The 20967-nt window shown below is 50.9% G+C and overlaps 1 protein-coding gene across 1 annotated transcript; it reads left to right on the top strand.

Annotated features, from left to right (window-relative positions):
- The first annotated feature begins 2124 nt into the window (after positions 1–2124).
- RGSL1 (regulator of G protein signaling like 1) lies at positions 2125–20122 on the top strand. The gene is made up of 22 exons (XM_075095507.1): positions 2125–2194; positions 2901–2983; positions 3258–3332; positions 4106–4235; positions 5228–5332; positions 5661–5822; positions 5999–6963; positions 7564–7626; positions 9418–9646; positions 10303–10419; positions 10825–10933; positions 12276–12469; positions 12952–13069; positions 13592–13688; positions 14129–14258; positions 15298–15478; positions 15879–16017; positions 16645–16769; positions 16934–17046; positions 19543–19638; positions 19765–19829; positions 20060–20122. Exons 1-22 carry the CDS (start codon positions 2125–2127, stop codon positions 20120–20122), a joined length of 3429 nt encoding a protein of 1142 aa, XP_074951608.1.
- Positions 20123–20967: the final 845 nt, after the last annotated feature.

Raw genomic sequence — 20967 nt, forward strand, 5'->3', positions numbered from 1 at the left:
TTTTCGTAATAGCCACACAGCTCGCATGAGCTCCTTTTGCAAGGAGCTGTTGGGGCAGGATGAACAGGGCAGATGTGCCCGTACACGCACCAAGCAAACCTTGGGAAGCTGCAGCCAGGCTGAGTGGGGCTCCATCCTGCCAGACTTGTTGGGGTCTCCTCTTGGGGAGAGACACCATGGAACTGGCCCCGTGCATTTCCACAACAACCATGTCGGCTTGTTCCTGTTCACAATCTTGGTCCTCTCCTGGCAGAAACTGGCACAGTTCTGCTGAGGCCTGCCCAGAGCTGGATGGGCACCAGCACAGTTAGACCAACCTTTGAGGAGCTTACTGGGCATCTGCTCAGTTGCTAACTGGAAAAATATATTTTTTTTGACAGTTGCAACCTTTCCCCAAGGACTTTTGAGTCTTTCATATGTGAGACAGCCACCATGCCAGGACATCCCTACCCCCTCTCCTCTCATCTTTTGGGCTTAGCAACAAAAATCCTTATGAATTTGAGATCAGAGATACTCCTCCCCAGGATCTCCCATAATGGCTTCCCACAGCTCTGCCAGGCACCACTAGACTAAGCAGCTATTTTGTGGCTCATGGCTTTGTTGTCACCACGAGGACACACATCTTGTGTGCACCATGAGGATGTGCACACCACCCACCACTGTTAAAACCGGCAGTTTCAAGCATTTGAATTAACGCAGTGTAACTGGTGCCTTGCAGTGTGGCAGGACATGACCTCCCCAGGGCACATGTGTGTGCACAGACAGTTCAGGCACGATCTCTAACACACTTTCACAAGTCTCTCATGTCCCTCCTAGCCTGGCACAGCACCACAGTCACCCTTCTTGCACAGGGCAGAGCAGCGATGCACAGAGAAATGAGCTCTCTTGCTTGGGGTGACGGAGCAAGCCAGTGCCAGCAGCCCAGGTCTGTCACAAGCACCAGCGCCACAATTAACTAGGAGTTGTCCCTGTACTAAAGCAGCTGTAGAGCCACAAGCTGAGATGCAGAGCCCTGTTGCTGCTGGGGACAGCTTCCATTTCTGATTTGACAGCGCCACCTCGTGAGGTGGCCCCGCTCCTGGGGAGCCCGTGGGGTGCAGGCAGCCGTCCTGCCCCACCGCTGCCTGCACCGGCTCTGCACAGAGGTGGCTCGGGGAGCCTCAACACTTGTGTGTGTCTTAACGTGCCCGTGCCCATGCAGGTGACAGTAACAGGGGCCGCAGCCATAGCAACAGAAAGGGACATGACACTCAACATAATGCAAGTGTGTTTTGTTAATGGGCAGACAGAGAAAGCTCAGGGCTTCTTAGAAACATGAGGTTAGCGGAGTCCATCCTGTAGTCCCCCTTAGGCAAGGGCAGATGTCCAGTGCGGGAAAGGCCACAAAACCCTTCCCAAACCCACCGACAAGCAGACCCGCTTGCCTGCTACAATGCACATCAGAGACCCCAGGCACGATGGTACCCAAGACCTGGAGGGCCCTAGCAGCCCTGCCGGGTCTGACACCACGGTATTACAGACTGAAGGATCAAATACCCACCTTAGGAGCAGATTCCTCCTCCCTCCAGGGAAACAGGTCACTGCTACTGCAAGAGTGTTGTGCTTCTTTCTTTCTCGTCTTCCCACTGGAGGGTCTCCAAGGTTGGGTCTCAGTCCCAAATCTGATGAAGCAGGACAGCTAATAGGGAATCTGGCGTTCCTCTGACCAGGGCAGACATAGCAGGGTCTCCTGTGAAATTTCCATCACCACCTGAGCAGACACACTGAGAGCAACCATGCACAGTACACTGAGGTGTTACCAAGAACCTAGTTCGAAAGCAAGAAGCTTGCTTGACAGGGTAAGGGTTTAATTTCAGGACTGCCCAAGAGCGTGTGAGGGGCTGATGATTAGAAAAGTGACATTTCCCTGAAGGACAGCGAAGAGGGAGGTGCTGAGAGCTCTACAGTCCCTGAGAGCCCACCAGGACAAGCGTGTCACAAGCAGTTTGGCACTCCAGAACGCATCCCTGGGACACAGCAGCATGACAGCCACCGGTGAGTGACCTTTGCTAGAGGATTCTGTCCCTCTGAGCACAACCCAAAAGGCAACAGCAGGGGAAAAAAAAGCAACATCAGGCTTCTGAAATGTTGGTCCTCCCTGTGACACAGCTGTGCCTTCATGCAGGTGGATATTTCCAAGGGCATCCACCCACCAGTAGGCTGATGCCAGCCCACCCCCTTGCATCCAGAGTTTTCAGACACAAATAAGATTTCACAAGATTGTGGGAAGTGTTGGGCATTACAGGTGCACTACCTAGATGTCCTGGGTGGGTGGGGTAGGGGTCTGCAGCAACTATTGCTCTACCCAGAGTCACAACCTGCCTGATGGTGCCTGCTAATTTGGGGGAATTTGCTGCTAGAACCTGAGCAAGAGGACTCAGAGGGCACCAAGACAGTGGGGCTGGAGCAGCAGCACCAGAGCACAGCACACATATTCTCTCTGTGATAGCAGGGTTATGCCTGCTGTCTGGGTAAGGTGGAAGAGCACAGCATGTCCCTTCCAGCCACAGCACCTCCTTTCTCCTGCCCCATGGATGCCACCACATTTGTGCCCAGCCTCTACGAAATGTGTACTTTTCCTATTTAGGAAGCTGCCTTTTGAACTTTTCAGCTCCTGCGTGCAGCCAGACATGTGGTGCTTTCCAAACACCTGTACCACCTGCCCAGAGCACATGGGTGCACTGGACCCAAATTTCATGGACTGTCCCAGATCCAAATCCTCCTATGTGTGTATGGATTGAGCCCATACACATCCCCTAGAGGTGTTCTGGTCCAGCCTCTCAAAATTCATCTTGTGGTTCACACTTGTGTCACACGTGGCAATACAAAGCCCAGGTAACTTTGTCTTCTCCCCCTTGTAGCAATCATAGCCTCCACGGACATGGGGCTTCTGCTGAGAGATGATGTTTTTGTCGACTTTTTCAACACGTTTCTGAATCTTCCTGTAAGTCCACTCCACACCATAAAGCCTGGGACCTTTCTGAGCGCTTTTCAGGTGAACTTTCAGCTTCTGCAGTGTTAGAGAACCCAAGAAAATTGGGAATACACCACACTCATGCTGGAAAGTGAGGGAAACCTGAGGACCTCAGCTTAGAGATAGAGGTCTGAAAGGAAAGACAGTGACCTTCTCCATAGCGAGAACTAATTAGAAGAGCTGGGCTCTGGGCTTCTCTGCCACCCTCCATCTCTTTCAGCTCTCCCCTTTTCTTTCAATACAGGTTTTTGGCCAGACACCCATTTACATCAGTAGCACAGGCCAGTGGGACCTCTGGCCAGAGCTGCCGAGCCACTTGGTGAGAAAATGCCCCTTGCAACGAGAGTGAGGAGGAAGGGCACAGGGTAGGGGAAGGAAGGAGCCAGTTTCTCATTGCCAAGACCTCTCTGGATCTCCTGTTTGTGCAGCCAGGGGTTTATTTCAAATGCAGGCATCATTTTGCTTTTGAGCCCTAGGAGGAGCACAAGCCATTTAAAGTCCTGGTGCAGGGGCAGCTTATAGGGTCTACCCAGCACTCAGTAAACATCCATAGTGGAGTTAAGGAGAGTGTGTGTGGTGGTAGGGAAGGAGGACACAAACATCAGCCCCTTGTGTCCTGTATTCCTCCTGAATTCACCAGGAGCCGAGATCCTGTTGATCCTCAAACTAGCTCAGCCCTCCCTACGAACGTCCCCCTTCCCCACAGCCACAAGCACTGTTTGCAGTGCTCAGATCCCATAGCAAAAGGGAACCTGCTCCTCTCTGTGCTGCCAGAAAACTGTCATGCCTTCCTGCCTGGGATCTGGGAAAGCAGGCAGGCTGCAAGGAGAGGAAGCCTTGCAGGCATCCACACAGCACCGGGTCTCCTGGGTTTGCAGGCAGAGCCTGTGGGGATGCAGGCAGGGGCTCTAGCTCGAGTATTCTCCTTCTTTCTCAGCATGGGGATGGCTTGTATCAAGGTCTAGCAACACGGCACCTTCCCTGCCTCTTTCCCGCGTAGCAAGGATCTGTTACTCACCCTAATCCCCAGGCAAGAGACAGCTCCTTGTTCACAGCCTAATCCTCTCCTTGGGCGCGGGGGGTGCAATGCAGGATCTCAGCCCCCTGGCTTTACTGGCTTGGCTGGAAAAGCACCGCCTGCCTCACTTCTGCAAATCCAGCCTGTGCCTCCATCTCGTCCTTTGCCAGAAGCTCCTGGGTTTCATTCGGTCGGGGGAAGCAGGTGAGTCATCGCGGGCACAGAGGAAACCAGTACAGCTTTGCTGCTACCACAGCAGGGCTTGTTCTCGCTGGGGCTGTCACCACCTGGTGCCTGCCCAGCGGCTCTTGCCTCTGTTCCAGGTTAAAAAGTCATTGCACATCCTATTTTTAGGGATACAGATCACAGGGTTTCCATGGGATGGGCGGGGATTTACCCCACAGCCCTGTTAGTACAGGCTCGCTGCCTCTGTGGAGTTGAGCTGCAATAGCTGCTTAGCAGGGTTTACGATGCAGTTCATGGGTGGAGCAGGGCTGGAGAGCATCCTTGGGCATGGGAAACTGGGGTCCTGGCATTTCAGATTTGCTGCTATGCAGGGTGCCCGGAGCTTTCACACTGTATTGCAATATGTTCCTCATCTGATGCATCCTATGCTGGGAAAACAGGCCTACGCCGTGGTCTGTGTGACCAGCAGCAAGTCTGAATTATCCTCAGTTTACCCCTCAAACGAGCCATCTCAGCCCAGCAGACTGCTTTGTCAGACTGTGTATCAGTGCAAGAGAAGGCCACTGGAAAAAAAGCTATGGCAGCAGGGATGCAGATTTTCATTTCAGAAAAATAAGCAATTCATTAAGGCTTGCTCCAGTGCCATTCCTAAATGCATTGCTGCTTCTTCTCCAGCCAGGCTTAACCTCAGGCTGAAGGAAGTTGAGGGCAAGCCCCAAATGTAGGCAAGAGGTGGACATTTGTAAGGGAAAGAGGCATGACAGTTGGGCAGACTATCACTGACATGAGTGGGTTGTACTGCATCCTTGCAAACACCACATATGCATTGTACAATCCTGTCCAAAACTCCCATGTCAGTGTGATTTGCTGGTCTCCTGGCTCACAGCACTGCTGTCTTCTGGCAGCCTGTGTCAGGGAGGCTGGGGGGGATGCTGGGGGTGCCTGGAGGGCGTTCCTGGGGGTTGCTCCTGCATGCTTCCCCAAATGCTGTGCTCTCCACTCTCTTACAGCAAAACTGCTGAACTGGCAAAGTGCTGATCGGTGGCTGCTGGAGAGGTGCATCAGCGGGAGCCAGGGCATGTGGTGTTTTCGGGCCTTCATCCAAGGAACGGCAGGTGGGCACAGGGTGCTCTGCAGCCCCTTCTCAGCCAGCTGTGGGCCAGCTGCCCGGTGGGACACTGGCACAGAGCTGAGGACACAGGTAAGCACTGGTGGGAGGCACTGCGATCCCAGACATGGCTTTGGAAGATGAGCCAGGAGCAGAACCCCAACATGGGCACTGCACACTGGGGAGATGCATAGCCCTGGATCTTCTCTACACTGTTCCCTCAGTTCAGCCAGGCAGTCTTTCCTTCTTTCTTTTTAAAAAAACACAGTCTACTTTGCTTATCAACAGGGCTTTCAGGGACTCCCTCCAACTCCCATCCCTTGTCTGATTCATAGGGGAAGAACTGACCAACTTCTGGCTCACCACCGAAAGGCTCCTGGGGCTTGATGAGTCAGATGTGAAGCAGAGGGACATCTACCTGTCCTTGCTCCACAGGCTGAAAGCCACTCACCTGCGTGAAGGCTCCACCATCTCCACTCTCTGCAGGACCACCATTGGTAAGAAACATAGGTGCCAGGGATGAGCAGTGCCCTTCCAGTGAGGTGGGCTTTCCTGCATGTTCCCAGTAAGATGGGATACCATCACCAGCTGTGCTTGGCTGGGGAGCTCCCCTGGCACAAACAGGTCTGAATGGAGCCAGACACCCCATCATAATCCCTTGTGTCCATTTCAGGGTCACTGCCGAAACCCAGGCACATTCAGCCCATCAACACCAACAGGGAGATCCTAAGCAAGATGCAGGAACGGGCCCTTTTTATGATTCAGAGTTACTGGCTCCCTAAATTCTTCATCCACTGCAGGATGGGCATGGAAGAGGAGAAATCATGCCAGCCTCTGCTGCAGGAATATTGGGATCGTTTATTATGGACCAACTCACAGGAGCCCTCATGCATTTCAGAGACTCTCTTCACTATGCATATTAAAAGGAGCCAGGGTTTGTCAGGGCCCTACTGCAGCAAAAAGGCCAAAGCAGAGATCTGGACTCTGGTCAAGGAGGGAAGAGACACCCAAGAAATGAAAGTGCACAGTTTTCATGTGCAACCAGAAAGGCAGCCGTGGCCAGCTGGGAGCACAAGGCAATCATGTCTGGATAAGGATGCTGTGGGATCAATTCCTCAGCAGTCAAAGCATCCTGCAACCACTGCCTTTGGAAGCAAAAGAAGAGCAACCTCTCCCAGAAGACCTAGACCCAATGCAGAGCAGGTCCTTCATCTAGAAGAACCCTCTAAAGAGAAGGCCCTCCCTAACCTGTGTTCCTCTGCACCCCTTGTCCAGCTACCATCTCTAAAAAAGCCGGTCAAGACCTTGAGTTTCCTTCCCTGGGCCCTTAGCGCCGAGACCTGTGCAGGACGGCCTTTCAGGGACTTCTTAAAGCGCCAGGACCTGTCCATGGAGATTCATCTCCTGGACCTGTGGCAGGACCTGGAGGAATTTCTGCCTGTGGCGCTGGACACCAGCAGAGAAAACAGTTTCTTCCTGCGTCATTTGCTTGGGGAGAAGATATGCGAGACCTACCTGGAAGAAAGCACCATTCAGCAGCTTCCCTTGGAGACCAGGACTCTCAGGAGCTTGCGGAACCATCTGATGTCTGGAGAATTCTCCCCCTGGATATTCAGAGCCCAGAAGGATATTTGCAAGGTAGAGCGGTGCTGCAGTGATTAGGCTGAGAGGTACAACCAGCATTGGCACCCCTGGGCTGGTGTGAGGCCTGTGGGCATGTTTAAGAAGGTATTTGGAAAATTAAGATGAAAAGATATTAGGAAGGAAAAAAAAAACAACAACCAAAAAAACCCAAAACCCCCACACCTTACAGTTGGTAAGCCACCTTGCACTGGAACCAGTGACCAAGATGTGCCAGGCCAGTGGAGAGGGGCACCCTCACTGGTTTGCTGGGTAGCGGAGCATAGATGAGCAGTCATTTAGCAGCTGTGACCTCAGTTGTTAGAAGTACACGCCAAGAGCCCGGGAATGGCAGGGTAGTGGCCATCCTTTCACATCTGTGTTACTGGTTCCAGCACAACACAAAACACATTTACAACCAAACCCTTCTCGGTGGCCTCTGAGCAGCCCAATGGGCCAACCTGGGTGTACAGCTCCTAGAAGAGCTGTCCTGGGCATCTCAGTGAGGTGTAACCTGCCTACAGTGTCACCACTGTGCCCTCAGGGTACAGTGGGGCTGGGGGTGGTGGTTGCTGCTGGAGCCCTGACTGAGGACAACCCACCTTTGCTCCTTCTCAGGTGCTCAGCTGTTTCTACGAGGAATTTCTGGCTGACGATGACAAGACGTTCCTCCAGTTTATGGTAAAGGGGATGCAGCAGGGACATGGGCATCCTCATGGAGCGTGCAGGCCCCAGAGGGGATGTGAAAAGTTGGAGAGAGGGAGGGAGGAGAAGCCCAGCATTAGCTGCAGTGGTCCAGCATCCCATGGTGTCCCCTGGCCAACGCTGCTGCAGGGCAATAATGGCAGATACCGCCCTGCTCCAGCTGCCTAGAGAACAATCCTCCACTTTTCCACCACCTGTAAGTCAGCAGCACTGCAGGCACGCCCTGCAAGAGCTCCCCTGAGGTAGGCCATGACCCAGCCCCACAGGAGGGAGAAACTTAAACTCAGTCTTTCAGGATAGGCAGGAGTGAGACCAGAAGCAGGCAGTGCACTGGGTAACCACCTCATGGTTGCCCATTTCTGCGAATTAACTCTCCCCCTTTTTCCTTGCCCTCAGCAGATATTACGGTTAATGTGACTTGTGTAGACACACATGCTTATGCCCCTGTCCCAGCACAAACGCCTGGCCAGCACACTGGGGGAAAGGGCATACAGCCTTTCAGCCTATGATTCAACAGCACTCAAGTTTTCCATATATTTTTTTCCACTGTGTAAAGGGATGATTTAAGAAAGCAGAATCACACAAAGCACCCATCTTCCCAGACTATTATCCTTCCTAGCAGCAGAAATCCCACTAATACCTCATGTTTATCAATGCCCTAAATGCTATCCTTACACCAAGAAACCTCCTCACAAACCAAAACACCCAAGCATCCCACCTGCATCCCTGCACAACCTATGCAGGCAATTTTGCTCTTTGCAGACAGTGCACTTCAAACCAACCGTCAGACTTTTCCCCAAACTGCAATGTAAAATCAGCAGCTGATGCTGGAAATGGTAAGGAGAGGCTGTCAGGACTAGCACCCCCAAAGACCTGGCTCACAGAGATGCCAGCATCTCAGTCAGTGAGAGCTAAGCATTTTGGAAAAGTCAGCTGGCAGCTCCTGACCCTGATTTGTTAAATGCTCTTGGTTGTAAGTTAATTAGCTGCCCAGGTTTTTAAGCATCTCTTGTTAAGGAAATTACCCCTCAGAGAACAGACCTGGTCTGGGAGTGCAATTAGCACTTCAGCAGGTATGGAGGCTACGCTGCCCGTGGGCACTATCCCCTAAGCCAAACTCCTCCTGGATCTCACTGCATTGATGTCAGGGGAACTGCTCCGGGGCTTAGCAGGGTTATTTTTGGTGCTTGCTCTCAGCAGTGCGTATCTTGGTCAGAAACCAGTCAGTCACTCACTCTGACCCTGCTGCTTGGCAAGTCATGCAGACTGCTTGCCAGTGGAGAGGGCCAAAACTGCAAGAGGATCTCGGTGGGGGGGCAAGGGAGGCACTCCCAGGTCACCAAGGAAGAGCCAGTCCCAGGGATAGCAGCCAACCAAAAAAGCACATGAGGTTATCTGTCTGCTGGGGACACCTTCAGGGTTGTTTTCAGCCCTCCCGGGTAGATGTTGACATCTTCAGGAAAACTGCTACCTTTGCTGGTAAGCCATTGTCTGGACTACCTGGGGGACCTGCCCCATGTCCCTGGTACATCCCAGCTGCAGGCAGATGTGAACCAGCTTTAAGCAGCTGCACAGGTAGGTTTAAGGTCTACGCTGAGCTTTGTGCTCACATAGATTTCTTCCAGACAGTTTAAAGCTAAAGCAGAGGGTAGGTTTGTACTCTAAGGTACAGTAAAATGTGAGCTAGCCCATCAGGCACAACGCAGGAGTAGCTCCTCAGATGGGGTATGTGCTTTGTGCAATCACCCTCTGCTCTTCTCGCTGTAGTCTCCACAGAGCAATGTCCCAGTGCCTGAAATGCAAGGCCACGCTGTTGAGAAAGATGAATGTTTCCTCCTGTCCCAGCGGATAAACCAGTCCTTGAAGCTGAGCCAGGCCTTGCATGGCACAAGGAACTTGGAAGGTCTCTCCTCCAAGCACTGGCGATTAATTGTGACTCAGGACCTCCGGAAAGGGGGCTCCATCCAGACAGAGGTGGAACCTCTCCTGAGCAGCACTGGTAAGAGGAGGCTCTGAATTTCTGCTGTGGCTCATGTTGTTTCAGGCAGATAAAGCATATTTTGTACACCCATGGTGACCAATGCCCCTAGTGCACAGATCCATTGCTGTACTGCTGACAGGTCATGGACATCATGGAGTGGGTTGGGACAGGGTATCTGGGAGGCATCAGCTGTAATCCAAGCTTTGGCAGTGACCTATGGGCCAAATTCCCTTCTGCTGGTAACAGAGGCACCAAATGTCACATCCCTGCACTGGCCTGGGCCACCAGATCAAATGGAAGCTGCAGCAAACAGACCCAAAGCCAGTGACAGCCACTGTCACCCCACTTCTACATCTTGACCTCCTGTGTACTGGCCATGCTGTTGTAACACCCCAGCTTTGTCCTCTCACATCATCTTTTGAGAATGACATCAAGTTTCTGGGCACCTGCCAGTGCACTGAGAGTGATAGCAGTCACCTGTAGCAACCCTTAGGTAGCTTGTGGGGCCTCGGTCATACCTGAGAAATGCCGTGTTACAGGTAGATCATGGGAACAGGACACAACAAGGGGAAAGAAAAGGTAATGATCACAATACAGCACACTCAGAGCAAGTGCTGGAGGGCTGCCATAGCCAGAAGGAATGAACATGGGATCTGTCTCCTCTTCTCTATCTGATGCAGACTCCCAGAAGATGATGTCAAATGAGCTGGCTGTTCAGAAACCCTTGTTATCTGTGGATAGCCCAAGCAAGGAAAATAAGCTTCTGTGTTTCAAAAGCCCATCACTTGGTGAGTCCAGTCTGAGCAGGCTAGGAACAGGGTGGGCTCCCAACCATCACACCCTTGCAGGTGCTCTAGTATACCCTTAGGGAACTGGACAAGCAGAGGTTTTCCCTGCTTGCATCCCATCATGTAGTAGAACACCTCCAGAAGGAGAGAGAGGCCTAGCTGCCTTTGAAAGCATGCGTTTTGGGGCATTAATCCAGCCAGAGAGGGTGGGAATGGGAGGGCTTCTCTGAAGCAGATGTTGAGGAGGTCAGACCATGCAGAGGTGAAGGATTCCCCCAGCACCCAGTGTCTCCTGAGTCAGGCTCACCATGCTGATGTCTGCTGGGGCCCTTCACCCTACAGACAGCTGTGAGCAGGCTCTGGCTGTCACCTGAGGAAGGGGCCAAACCTGTTCTGTCCCTACAGCTGTTGAACCCAAGAACAGAAAGAAGAGGACTGTTCCCATAAGAAAAACCAAATCAAGCACAACGAAGCCCACAACTGTTGCAGTAGAGAAGCCATCTAGAAGACCCAGGTCTGACACCTTGCGGCACAGGGCTTTGCTGTTTTTTGCTCCTTCCACTCTTTCAGGAAGCAGATTTTTCCCAGTACTCTCCTGTAGTGCCACTGCTCCCTGCTTTGTCATTGGGCCCTCTCAGATGTAGGCATGGGTGGCCTGTGGGTCTGAACTGTAGAGTTACCAGGGAAAGGAAAAAAATGTTTTGACATCCCCAATCCATTCTTCGGATTTACCCCTCACATCTTGTACATGTCTCACATGCTTCATCCTCAATCACTCCCTGGCATGCCACCTATACTACTGCTGGGCAGCTCTCAGATTCCCAGAATAATCACTTAAAATCACCCTGTGACCACACTTAAATCTCTGTAGTCACTGACCATGCGAATGTCCATGTGGCTCACATCTCACCTCATGGGAATACTCTAGACATGAGTCCTCGCAGCTCCACATTGGGATATAGATGGTAACCAGGACACAAGTCCTGAATAGGAGCAACTCTTATTGTTTATTTTGAGAGTCAGCCTCAGGAGCCACATTTAAACAAAGAATATATTCGACCCAGTTCACTGATCTTCAAATAAAGGCTTGCTAACCTCATAAATGACCCAAAATGCCAGTCCACTCCCAGCTCTGGTTTTCCAAAGGTCTGCTGAATCTCTTCAATGTAGCTGTCCTCAGGCTTTACATCTATTGATAACCTCCTCATCTACCAGCTGCAAGTGGCAAGGGTTTTCCACTCCAGAATACCCTCTCCATGACCAAATGTATGAAGCTCTTTGCCATGCAGTGGCAAATTATTGTTTATTTGCAGCAAGTGCCAGAGGGGTGTACAACTTCCTCCTCCCATTAGTCCTTTCAGGTGCCCCATCCTTACCTGTCTCCCTCCCTTGGTCTTTGCGGGGCTGCCCAGTCCATTTGCAGGTTCTGAGGTCTGCGTCACAGACCCAAAGTCCTGTCTTCTCATTGACTCCCTGGGTAAAGCCTCCTCTTCAGGCTAAGATCGGTTCCTTTGGATACATGGCAGCAAAGCTGTTGGGCAGGTGCATCTATGGCAGAAAAGAAACAGCTTGTCAGGGCAATCCCTCCCTGGATTCCCAACAGCTTGGTGGATGATGATCTTAACGGTCTTTTCCAACCTAAACGATTCTATGGGCAAGACAGGCAAGGGAGACTGTGCTCGACCAGTACTTTTACTGGCCCATCTGCTTCACAGATCCCATGTACCAGTCATCCACATGTTTTAGCTTTTCTTCAGGTGTCTCTCATGTTGGAGAATCAAGCACAGAGGTCCTGGCTATTTTCCAGGCCACTGGTGGCACAGAGATCACATCTCCTGATGTTTCCTCCTCTACAGGCACTTTGTAAAAGTGCTGCATAACCCTGCCCACCTGCAGTTCTTCAAGCAGTTCCTCGAGGAGCACAATGCAGATGAACCACTGCGTTTCTGGATGGCTGTGGAAAAGCTAGTTGCAGAGACCAACCCCAAGACAAAGAGCTTCCTCATTAACAGCATTGTCAGAAATCATTTCCGTGCCGAAATCCCAGCTGGTAGGTGCCCTCCCACCCTGCACTTTACTGCATTCATGGTTAAAGCCTCTTTTCCCTGAGCTGGACGCTGGTTGCAGATGTTATATCCTCTTGCAGGGACCTGCCAATTTTCCTTTCCCATTCAGTGGAGGATTTATTTGCTGAGGTCTTCCACTGCCACTTATATTTCTAGTAAGGTGGTCTACTTTTTTGGCAGGATCAACTGACCAAGACTTACAACATGCAGTTCCTGCAGTGGCAGAAATAGCGCTTCCCTATCTTGTCTCGTTCAGATGCTCTTGGAGTCACAGCTTCACTCCCGAAGTATGCCATTAGCACAGTATGGAAAGGAAAAGGGATGAGAGAACCAAATTCAGCAAACAGAAGACAGGGCAGACAGAGATGGGACAGGGGGCCACTTGCAGATGTGAGGGCAGGAAGAGATGTCATGGTGGCTCAGGAATGGCTGGCAGATGTAGGCAGTGACCGCACTTCTCTTCCAGAGGAGCACCTGGACTGCCACACTTCTATCATCAGAGAAATAAATGAGGCCGAAGTAGTCAGCCCCTTCATGTTGATGACAGCACAGATCTTTGTTCAGAAAGAAATGGAAAAACGATGGTGAGGACCTGGGTTGAGCTGGTTCCTAAGCCCAGTGGTTATGTAACCACATCCTTCCTGTGGGAACCCCAAGGTGACAGACAGCAACTGCTACGAATGTATTTCCCTATGAGCTATCAGGCAGAACATCAAAATCCCAGCCAGACCCTCACCCCAGCAAAACTGCTGTTGCAGCTGCTGATGCATTTACCTGTGCAAGGCCGGCAGGTCTTGTCCCACAAGGACCAAATCACTGTTGGGCTTGCAGAGTGCTGGACTGGAGGAGGAAACACACTGCAGATAAGCAGGGTGGACATTCCCAAGCCTGCTACATGCAAGAATAGAGTCCAAGGGAGGGGATCCAGCCCCCCGTCCCTTTCTCCAGCCTCCTCCAGGCACAGAAATACCATGGGATCCCAACACCAGGGCTGTCCCTGTCAGCTGCTCCCCCTACTTAGCCACCCTCCCACCAAACCACTTCCCTCCTCATGCATCTGGCTGCCCTTGATGCTCTCTCACTCTCTCTGATCTCCCATCCGGCAGGTTTAAAGAGTACCAGGACCTGTTCCCCCCGAGTGATATGCAGAAGTCTAACCTTCGTTTGCAGCATGGGATTGGGAACTCCATGACAGACAAGCTGGTAAGGAAAGACCCTCTCTGCTAGCAGGCTGATGATGTTATCCAGGCAAGAGAGGAGATGCTGTGGGTCAAGCAGTTCTCGCGTGAATGGGGTGAGGGAAGCAGACTTGGAGGGTTGCAGAAAGGCAGCTGATAGATAAAGCCTCATTCCTACAGGCTCTGGAGTCCTGCTCCATGCAGACTCCACCAAATTGCATCAGGACATGCCAAGTGATTCACACAATCACCTATAGCTGCCACTGAAACCCAAAAATACTGGAAAGCAAAGATGATGACTGGGTCACAAATCCCACTGCCAAGGCTGGGCTCCGGTGCTCCAGCTCACAGTGGTGGGTCCAAACGGGAGGGGTCTGTCTGGTAGTGAGCCCTTTTGCTGCAGCCAGGGGCTGGCTCCCCAGGGCTGTGCCGCTGGCTGATGCAAGCTCTGCCATGTCTCCACAGCGGTGGGCCTGGTATGCCATTCATGACCTCGTCAAAAGCATGTGCAAGTTCCGGAGGGAGATGGACAATGACAAACACCGTGCAGAGTTTGAGGACTTTCTCCGGCAGGAACTAGGAAACATGGAAGAAAGTATGGCTAGATTCTTGCTACGCCCTCTCCTCCCACCCCAAGACAGTCCTGGGTTTATGCAGAGAAGTAAAAGGAGGAAACCTGTGGCTCGTCTCCCATCCCCATATGCTGACTTAGTTTTCTCTGCTGGAGGCATATAAAAAGCCAGAAGAGAGGGTGCCTGAGAATGCCAGATACTGCTGTGCAGAAATCTGCATGCTTAGGCACTAGAGTTGGGAGACAAGGTCCAGAATTTTGCACAGGCAACATGCAACATACACATTCATTAAATATCTCATTTTCTGATGAGGGTGCCCCATGATGCTGCTGCATCTCTCAAGCAATAATGTATATGCAAGTTTGCATCCCTTCCACAAAAGGCAGGAGGCACTAAATGAAGCCAAGGTGACACTGGCCAAAAGTAAATAAATGGAGATGGTTTTCCATGCAACAGGGAGATGAACTACAGAGTACTCTGCCGAATTATATAGATCCTGCAAGTTTACACACATGTTTGAGAGAACACTGGAAAAGCTGTTAGAAAAGAAATCCACTGAAATTGCTAAATACACAGAAACCCCATCTAGATCAAGAAGTTCCTGGAAATGAAAGTGTTAGGAAACTGGAAAATATTTTATATGGGGGAAGTAACACAGATGTTTTACATTTCCTTCTCACTAGTTATCTGCTTCTGGCCTCCGTCAGAGAGAGGATAATGGTGAGGCAGACAGGCAGACTTTTGATCTAATGTACTGTGGCCATCTGCTATGAAAACAATGAACATAAGCACTCCATGGGTGCCAAGAGGAGGATGGATGGAGGAAGTTACTAAGCTAGGAAGAAGGATGCACACTGGGTGGGCCTGAATTCCCTGGAGAGCCTGGCTGCAGGAAGGCTGTAGTCCACCTAGGTAGAAAGACCCCCAGCAAATTACTTGCATGCAGCAAAAGCAAGAACAGGCAAGGTGAAGAAGCAGGGTATAGCTCAGCATCAGATGCCCAGCTGGCCTCAAACCCAGTGCTGAGAGAAGCAGGACACAGCAGCTCTTTCTCTCTCTCAGACTTGCCCATCCGCTCGATGCAAAGCAGCAGCACCATGAGCACTTCCCGGTCCCACATAGCCTCTGCCAGGACCCCACCAGACAGCGATGTGGTACTAGTGAAACGCCACCTGTTTAACAGCCAGCTCATTACCGTCAATTTCCTCGTCGACGATCTCCGCTTTTACCTGGAGATCAGCAAGTAAGTTCCCTTTCCACTGGGTGCTCAGGTATCACCAGTCTCCCTTGGCTCTGACCCAAACCTGTCCTGCAGATAGTGCCCATCTCTCAGCAGGGGATCCTTGCTCCATCGATTTGTTAGCACACACACTGTTAGCCTGTGCTGCAACCCTTAAACTCCTATCAGCACCTCTATGCAAGGCTGGACATGCACTGCAGCAAAGGACACAACCAAAGTCTCACCCTGTAGCTGTCTACATCTAATCTGCCCATGGTTACCTGCCCCTCGAACCCCCAAAAGCCTCCACTTCAGCCAGAAAAAGTCCCCTGACCCAGTAAATACAGAGCTAAGACAGGACATGGCTGTCTAACCTAGCAGTCAGAGCACTTGTCTCAGAGCAAGACCCCACATGCAATTGCAGATTTTCCAGGCTGGCTGATTCAGCTGAAGCTCTTGCAGCCCGCAACATGCAGTCAGAAAAGGAAGTTGCCTTTCTCAAAAGGAAAGTTGCCATCATCAGCAAACTCTTCCTGAACTCCGATATTCCCCCCAAGTTGAGGGTAAGGTGCTGGGGCCTGCCCAGGAAGGCTGAAGGCTGCTGTCTGCTCATTGCTCAAGACCATTGCATTGCAGCTGTGAGCAGGGAAAGGGGAACCAGGCAGAGGTTTGGATCTGCTCCAGCCAAGCATGCTGTGAAGCTTCAGAACATGCTCTGGAGCTTGGGACTGCCACTTGGGCTCCCATGGATGGGAACTGATCCACCATCAGACCCATGCTACCACTTGACCCAGATGGATTTGGAACAAGTGCGTGGATGAGGAGATGGTGAAACCCCCTATCTGCTGGAGAAATGCCAGGGCTGAAGCACCAGGATGGGTGCTGCACTCCATCAATTCAGTCCTTGCAGTCTCGAGAGGTCAATGTCACCATCATCCCCCTGCCCCCCACACTGCATCCTCTTCTCCTATAGCAATCGTGGCTCTGCTTATCTTCCCTTTGGAAAGCACAGCACAGCACTTTCCACAGAAATCTAGGGGAGATCCCATCCTTGTACCTGGGACATAACTAGTATCTCTTCTTAAAGGCTGCTGAAATGCAAGGTGGGGGCAGGGAGAGAAGCATGCCTCTAGGGCCCACCAGCAGTGCCACAGACTGCTTTGGTTAACCATGGTATCTTCCCTGGCCAGGTAAACATCTCTGAAGAAGAGAGAGATTTAATCTGGAGTTTGTCTTCCAAGGGGCTACTGAACCGTGTCCTCTACCACAGGGCCAAGGTCATCATCCTCCCCATCCTGATGCACTTCTGGAGAAGGTACCTATCCCCTCTCTCCCAAGGTGGCAGAGGCTCTGTGGATGCCACCCTCTTTCTCCAGCCACCTGTTCCTCTGATATAGTGAAAATGCAGGTGAGACACTCCCCGAGCTCAGCTGTTGATGTCTGCCTGGAGGTTTGCTGTCTTTGGTATTTCTCATACAGATTCTGTACCTGGAAGGTGATGAGGAGCTTTCGGGTCTCGGCAAAGGACAGGGTGCCAATCTCTTTGCCCAGTACAAAAACCTCCTCTGAATCACCTGCCATCTACAGTCCAAGTAAGCAAAGTGCCTGTCCCCCTGCTCCACATTTGTCATCAGGCTTGTTCTTCCAATGCAGAGATGTCCAGACTTGGGTTTTTGGTGTTCCACGGGGTCCCCTCAAGATCCAAACTCCTCCCTTCACATAGCTTTGATGACATTCACGGTGCAGGCCTATTGGTAAATGAAGCATCTTTGGAACCATTCCTTCCCCTCAATTTCAGTCAAAATTGCCCAGTGGTTTTTTAGGTATTTCTTTGGGGAATATGGAAGTGGGTACAGAGAATTCATGAGCAAAGAGCTGTTGCATAACTCTTGTTTACTTTGAAAATCAAGTTAAAAATACTCTAAACACACACCCTAAAACAGAAATAAAGCAACTAATTTTTTGGGTTGCAAGTCAAATGGGAGCAGGAAAAGGAGAATAATCATGCAGCCAAACACCAGGCTCAGTGGCATTATATGGATGATGCTTTGAATATCTGGAACAGAGAAAATGTTTTGTCAGGATTTGAGGTGACACTCACTAGGGCATCTCTGGGCAAAAAGGAAGATTGCCCCTCCCCCTTCCTCTTGTTTAGTTTCAATACACGGAATAACTCTAAACTGAAAAACACAAAGAAAGTGGTGCTGTCAGTCTGCCTGACAACCTGGCTTCCTGGCTGAATATTCATTTGGTAATTGTCTAATTGATTTTTGATTAAAGGGGAAACCAAAATAGGCACGTACTAATCTTGCTTTAACGGTCAAGTGGGCATCAGCAAGCTGGTGTTCTGCTCCCTGTCATTTAGCACTGTCAAGTTCTGGTTTAAAATCAGCAGAGTTGTAAGATTTGATACCTACAGGCGGGTGCTTGAGCTACTGCTCCACAGCTGAGCTGGGGTTCTCGTGTGTGCCAAGACTGCCAAGACATGTCTATTAGCTCAAACCACCCCACCCACCTTGGTTATTCCCCTAGATAACACGCAGTCTTCAGCAGGAGTCCTCACCTTACTATACAGCCTCACTGCACTTCTAGGGCCTTTCCAAACATAGCTGTTTTAATGCAAAATCCTATTGACACCAGAAATAAACAGACAAAACCTAATCCATCAGATATATTCCCAGCTACCAACAAGCCAGAAGCGTGGTGTTATACAGGAGCTACCTGCTGTGTTATCTGTGACAAAGACACACGTTTGCCAAGATTTTCAAGAAACTAGTGGGGAAAGACATTCAATCAGTGCAAACTGTTGCAAGGGTTAGGACAATGCCACCACTTCCCAAGCAGTGCAGTCTGTATTTAACTATGCAGAGCCTCAGAGAGTGAGTGCAGTGAGATACTCCTCTGGAGATACAGCTGAAGAATGGCTAGAAAAGACTGATCTTTCTCACGTGGACATTAATCCTGCAGTGAATGTCCCTGGGGCCACTGTTGTCCCAATTCCTTGTAGTGCCTCACAGGGACGAATAACCAGAGCCAGGCAGATAAAACCCCTCAGCTCCGGCGATGTGTCATGGGAAGAGCTGTCTCATTTCTCCTGCCCTAGCCTGCATGGCTGGCATGTTCAGCCTGGTTGAGTGGGAAGGGCAGATACTGTCACAGCTTGGTAGGGCAGTGCTGTATCTGTGGGGTGCAGTGCAGGCTGGCTCCTGCTCTGCATTACCTCCCAACGTACAGGCAGCCCTGACTGTGGCACCCTAACTGTCAGAGAGGAGCAAACCAAATCAGCATGTAACCCAAAAATACCTGCTGGTTTTGACTATGCTAATGCCCGTACCACCTTCTGCTCAGGACACTTTTCTGCACCTTATCACACTTTTCACCAATGACATTTATCTAAGGATCTTGCTTTTCTGACCTTTAAATAAAAAGCTTGCTTTTCAGCTGGGAAAAATTGTTATGTTATCTTTAAAAGGCACTAAAATTGCTAGGGAAAATAACTGTAATTCCAGAGAAAACCTCCTATCGCCCACCTCTTGCTTTTCCCTTATTTTGAGGGTTACTGCTTTGCGCATACGCAGTATGTGTGTGGCTGGGAAGGTGCTGGACACGAATCCATCTCCCATCACCAGGCGTCACTGTGGCACTGTCTGTGTCCTTATACAGAGCAGAGGGGCCAGTCCTGCCGAGAGCAGACATACTGCTTGCACACCACTTCATAGGCATGAGCACAGAGCTCCTCTTGGGAGAAGCCACCCCTGCAGGCACAAAGCTGAGAGCACATCTGTGCATGGAGGCACCTGTGCACAGACATACCCCCATCTTCAAATGCCATTTCCTCACACGCCTCCCACCTGCCACCCAGTACCCCCCGACCCTGCAGCAAAGCCATGTCACCCCTGCCCTGTAGCCCCCAAACAGCTTCGCAGTCAAGGAGATCTGGGTAACTCATATCCTTGCTCAACCACCCTTCCTTGACCTCTGTGCAAGCCCCATGGGATTTAAAGGGGACAACATAGCCTGCTGTCCTCCATCGTTTCCCATCAGAGCACTTGCCACACAGTACTGATTCATCTCTTCTTCCTCACCAGGCAATCGCACCACCATTGTCTTCACACTGCTGAAAGGGGTCCAGATCCTACTGCCTCAGCCCCAGAAGAAAATGGAGCCACTGGAAAAGCAAAAAGGTGAGCCAGGGCTGAAAGGAGTGCTCCTGCTCTCAAAGGGAGCTCTGGCTGCCATGATGGGAGCTGGGCTTTAAGGCTCCCTTCACTAGTCCATGGTAGGAAGTTTGTGCATGTTGCTTTTCCCAGATTCAGATAAAAGCCTCAAGAAAAGGCTGTCATTCAGCAAATCTGCCTCCTGTCCTACAGAGCAGGTAGGTGGTCACAGAGACAGTCTGTCTCCCCCAAAGCACAAGCACATGGAGCAGCAGAGCCATGACTCCCTTTAAAACCCAAAGGCCAACTGGGTGGGTCTGTGCAGGATGCTGGTCACCCCCACAGTCTCCAGTAACATTCATGGAAAATCTCCAGTTGCTGCACCTCTCCATGCCCTGAACACCCCCCACCAGTGGCCACTGATGCAACATCTCTCCCTTCTCTGCAGGAACCAAGGGAAGGAGAGACCTCCAAAGAAGAGCAGACGTCCCAACCTGCCCATCCACACTGATGAGGACAGGGTGTGCTCCAAGAAATCTGAGCAGCCCAGACATACTGCATAGTTTGCACTTAATCAGCCATAAGACCTAAAAATAAAGCAACTCACAGCATACTGAAGCCTGCCTGGTAACACAGTGCAGCAGCTTGCACCCATCACTGTGGCAGGGTTATGCAATCACACATTTCCACCCAAGGAGATAGACTGCCATGTGGACAAGGGTCTTTCCTCACAAGTATCTATAGAAGGCTGCGTTGCCCATAGCTGAGACCCTGTAAGAGTGTAAATAAATCACACTGGGTGCACAGCACAATAACACCTTTGAGGCCTTTTGACAAGACCTGAAGGTGCTTAAAGCCAGAAAGCCTCCACAATACTTTGTAAATACTTTGCCTGAATATGGGGAACCTCAGAGACCACCAGTCTCCAGAGCCACACTGCACAGGGAACCGTGTTTCTTACTGAGGACCACAATTGCCTTCCTCTGCTCAGCATACCTTACAACCTTGCCTCAACTTCTCTCTCTCTTTCTCTCTCACACACACAAATAATATCAAAGACCTTTGTTTTCCCCAGGTGAAACTGAGTGGCTTTGCCAAGCCTCTAGGAAGCTGTAGAAATCCCAAATGTACTTTGGACCTCATGAAGAAAAGACCATGACCTTTCTCATACCTTGCCTCTGACAGTTCCCTGGCAAACTCTCAACTTTGTAACTTTTGAGCTAGTTTTAGCTATTTTTTAATCCTCAAATCCTAGAAGTCTGCATCCTGGGAATAACACAGGTGCATTTAAGGCAGATGATGGCGTGTTTCATATTTGTCTGTTATGCTTATCAGGGCTTTGCTTCTGGAGGATCA

This window comes from Phalacrocorax aristotelis, chromosome 6 (assembly GCF_949628215.1).
Source record: "Phalacrocorax aristotelis chromosome 6, bGulAri2.1, whole genome shotgun sequence".
NCBI classification, from domain to species: Eukaryota; Metazoa; Chordata; class Aves; order Suliformes; family Phalacrocoracidae; genus Phalacrocorax; species Phalacrocorax aristotelis.

Excerpts from the sequence above, each read along its gene's own strand:
- RGSL1 (XM_075095507.1), top strand. The coding sequence starts at position 2,125 with ATGTTGGTCCTCCCTGTGACACAGCTGTGCCTTCATGCAGGTGGATAT. Across the intron at positions 2,984-3,257 it reads ACACGTTTCTGAATCTTCCT|GTTTTTGGCCAGACACCCAT; the intron begins GTAAGTCCACTC and ends CTTTCAATACAG. Across the intron at positions 13,070-13,591 it reads AAAGAAATGGAAAAACGATG|GTTTAAAGAGTACCAGGACC; the intron begins GTGAGGACCTGG and ends CCCATCCGGCAG.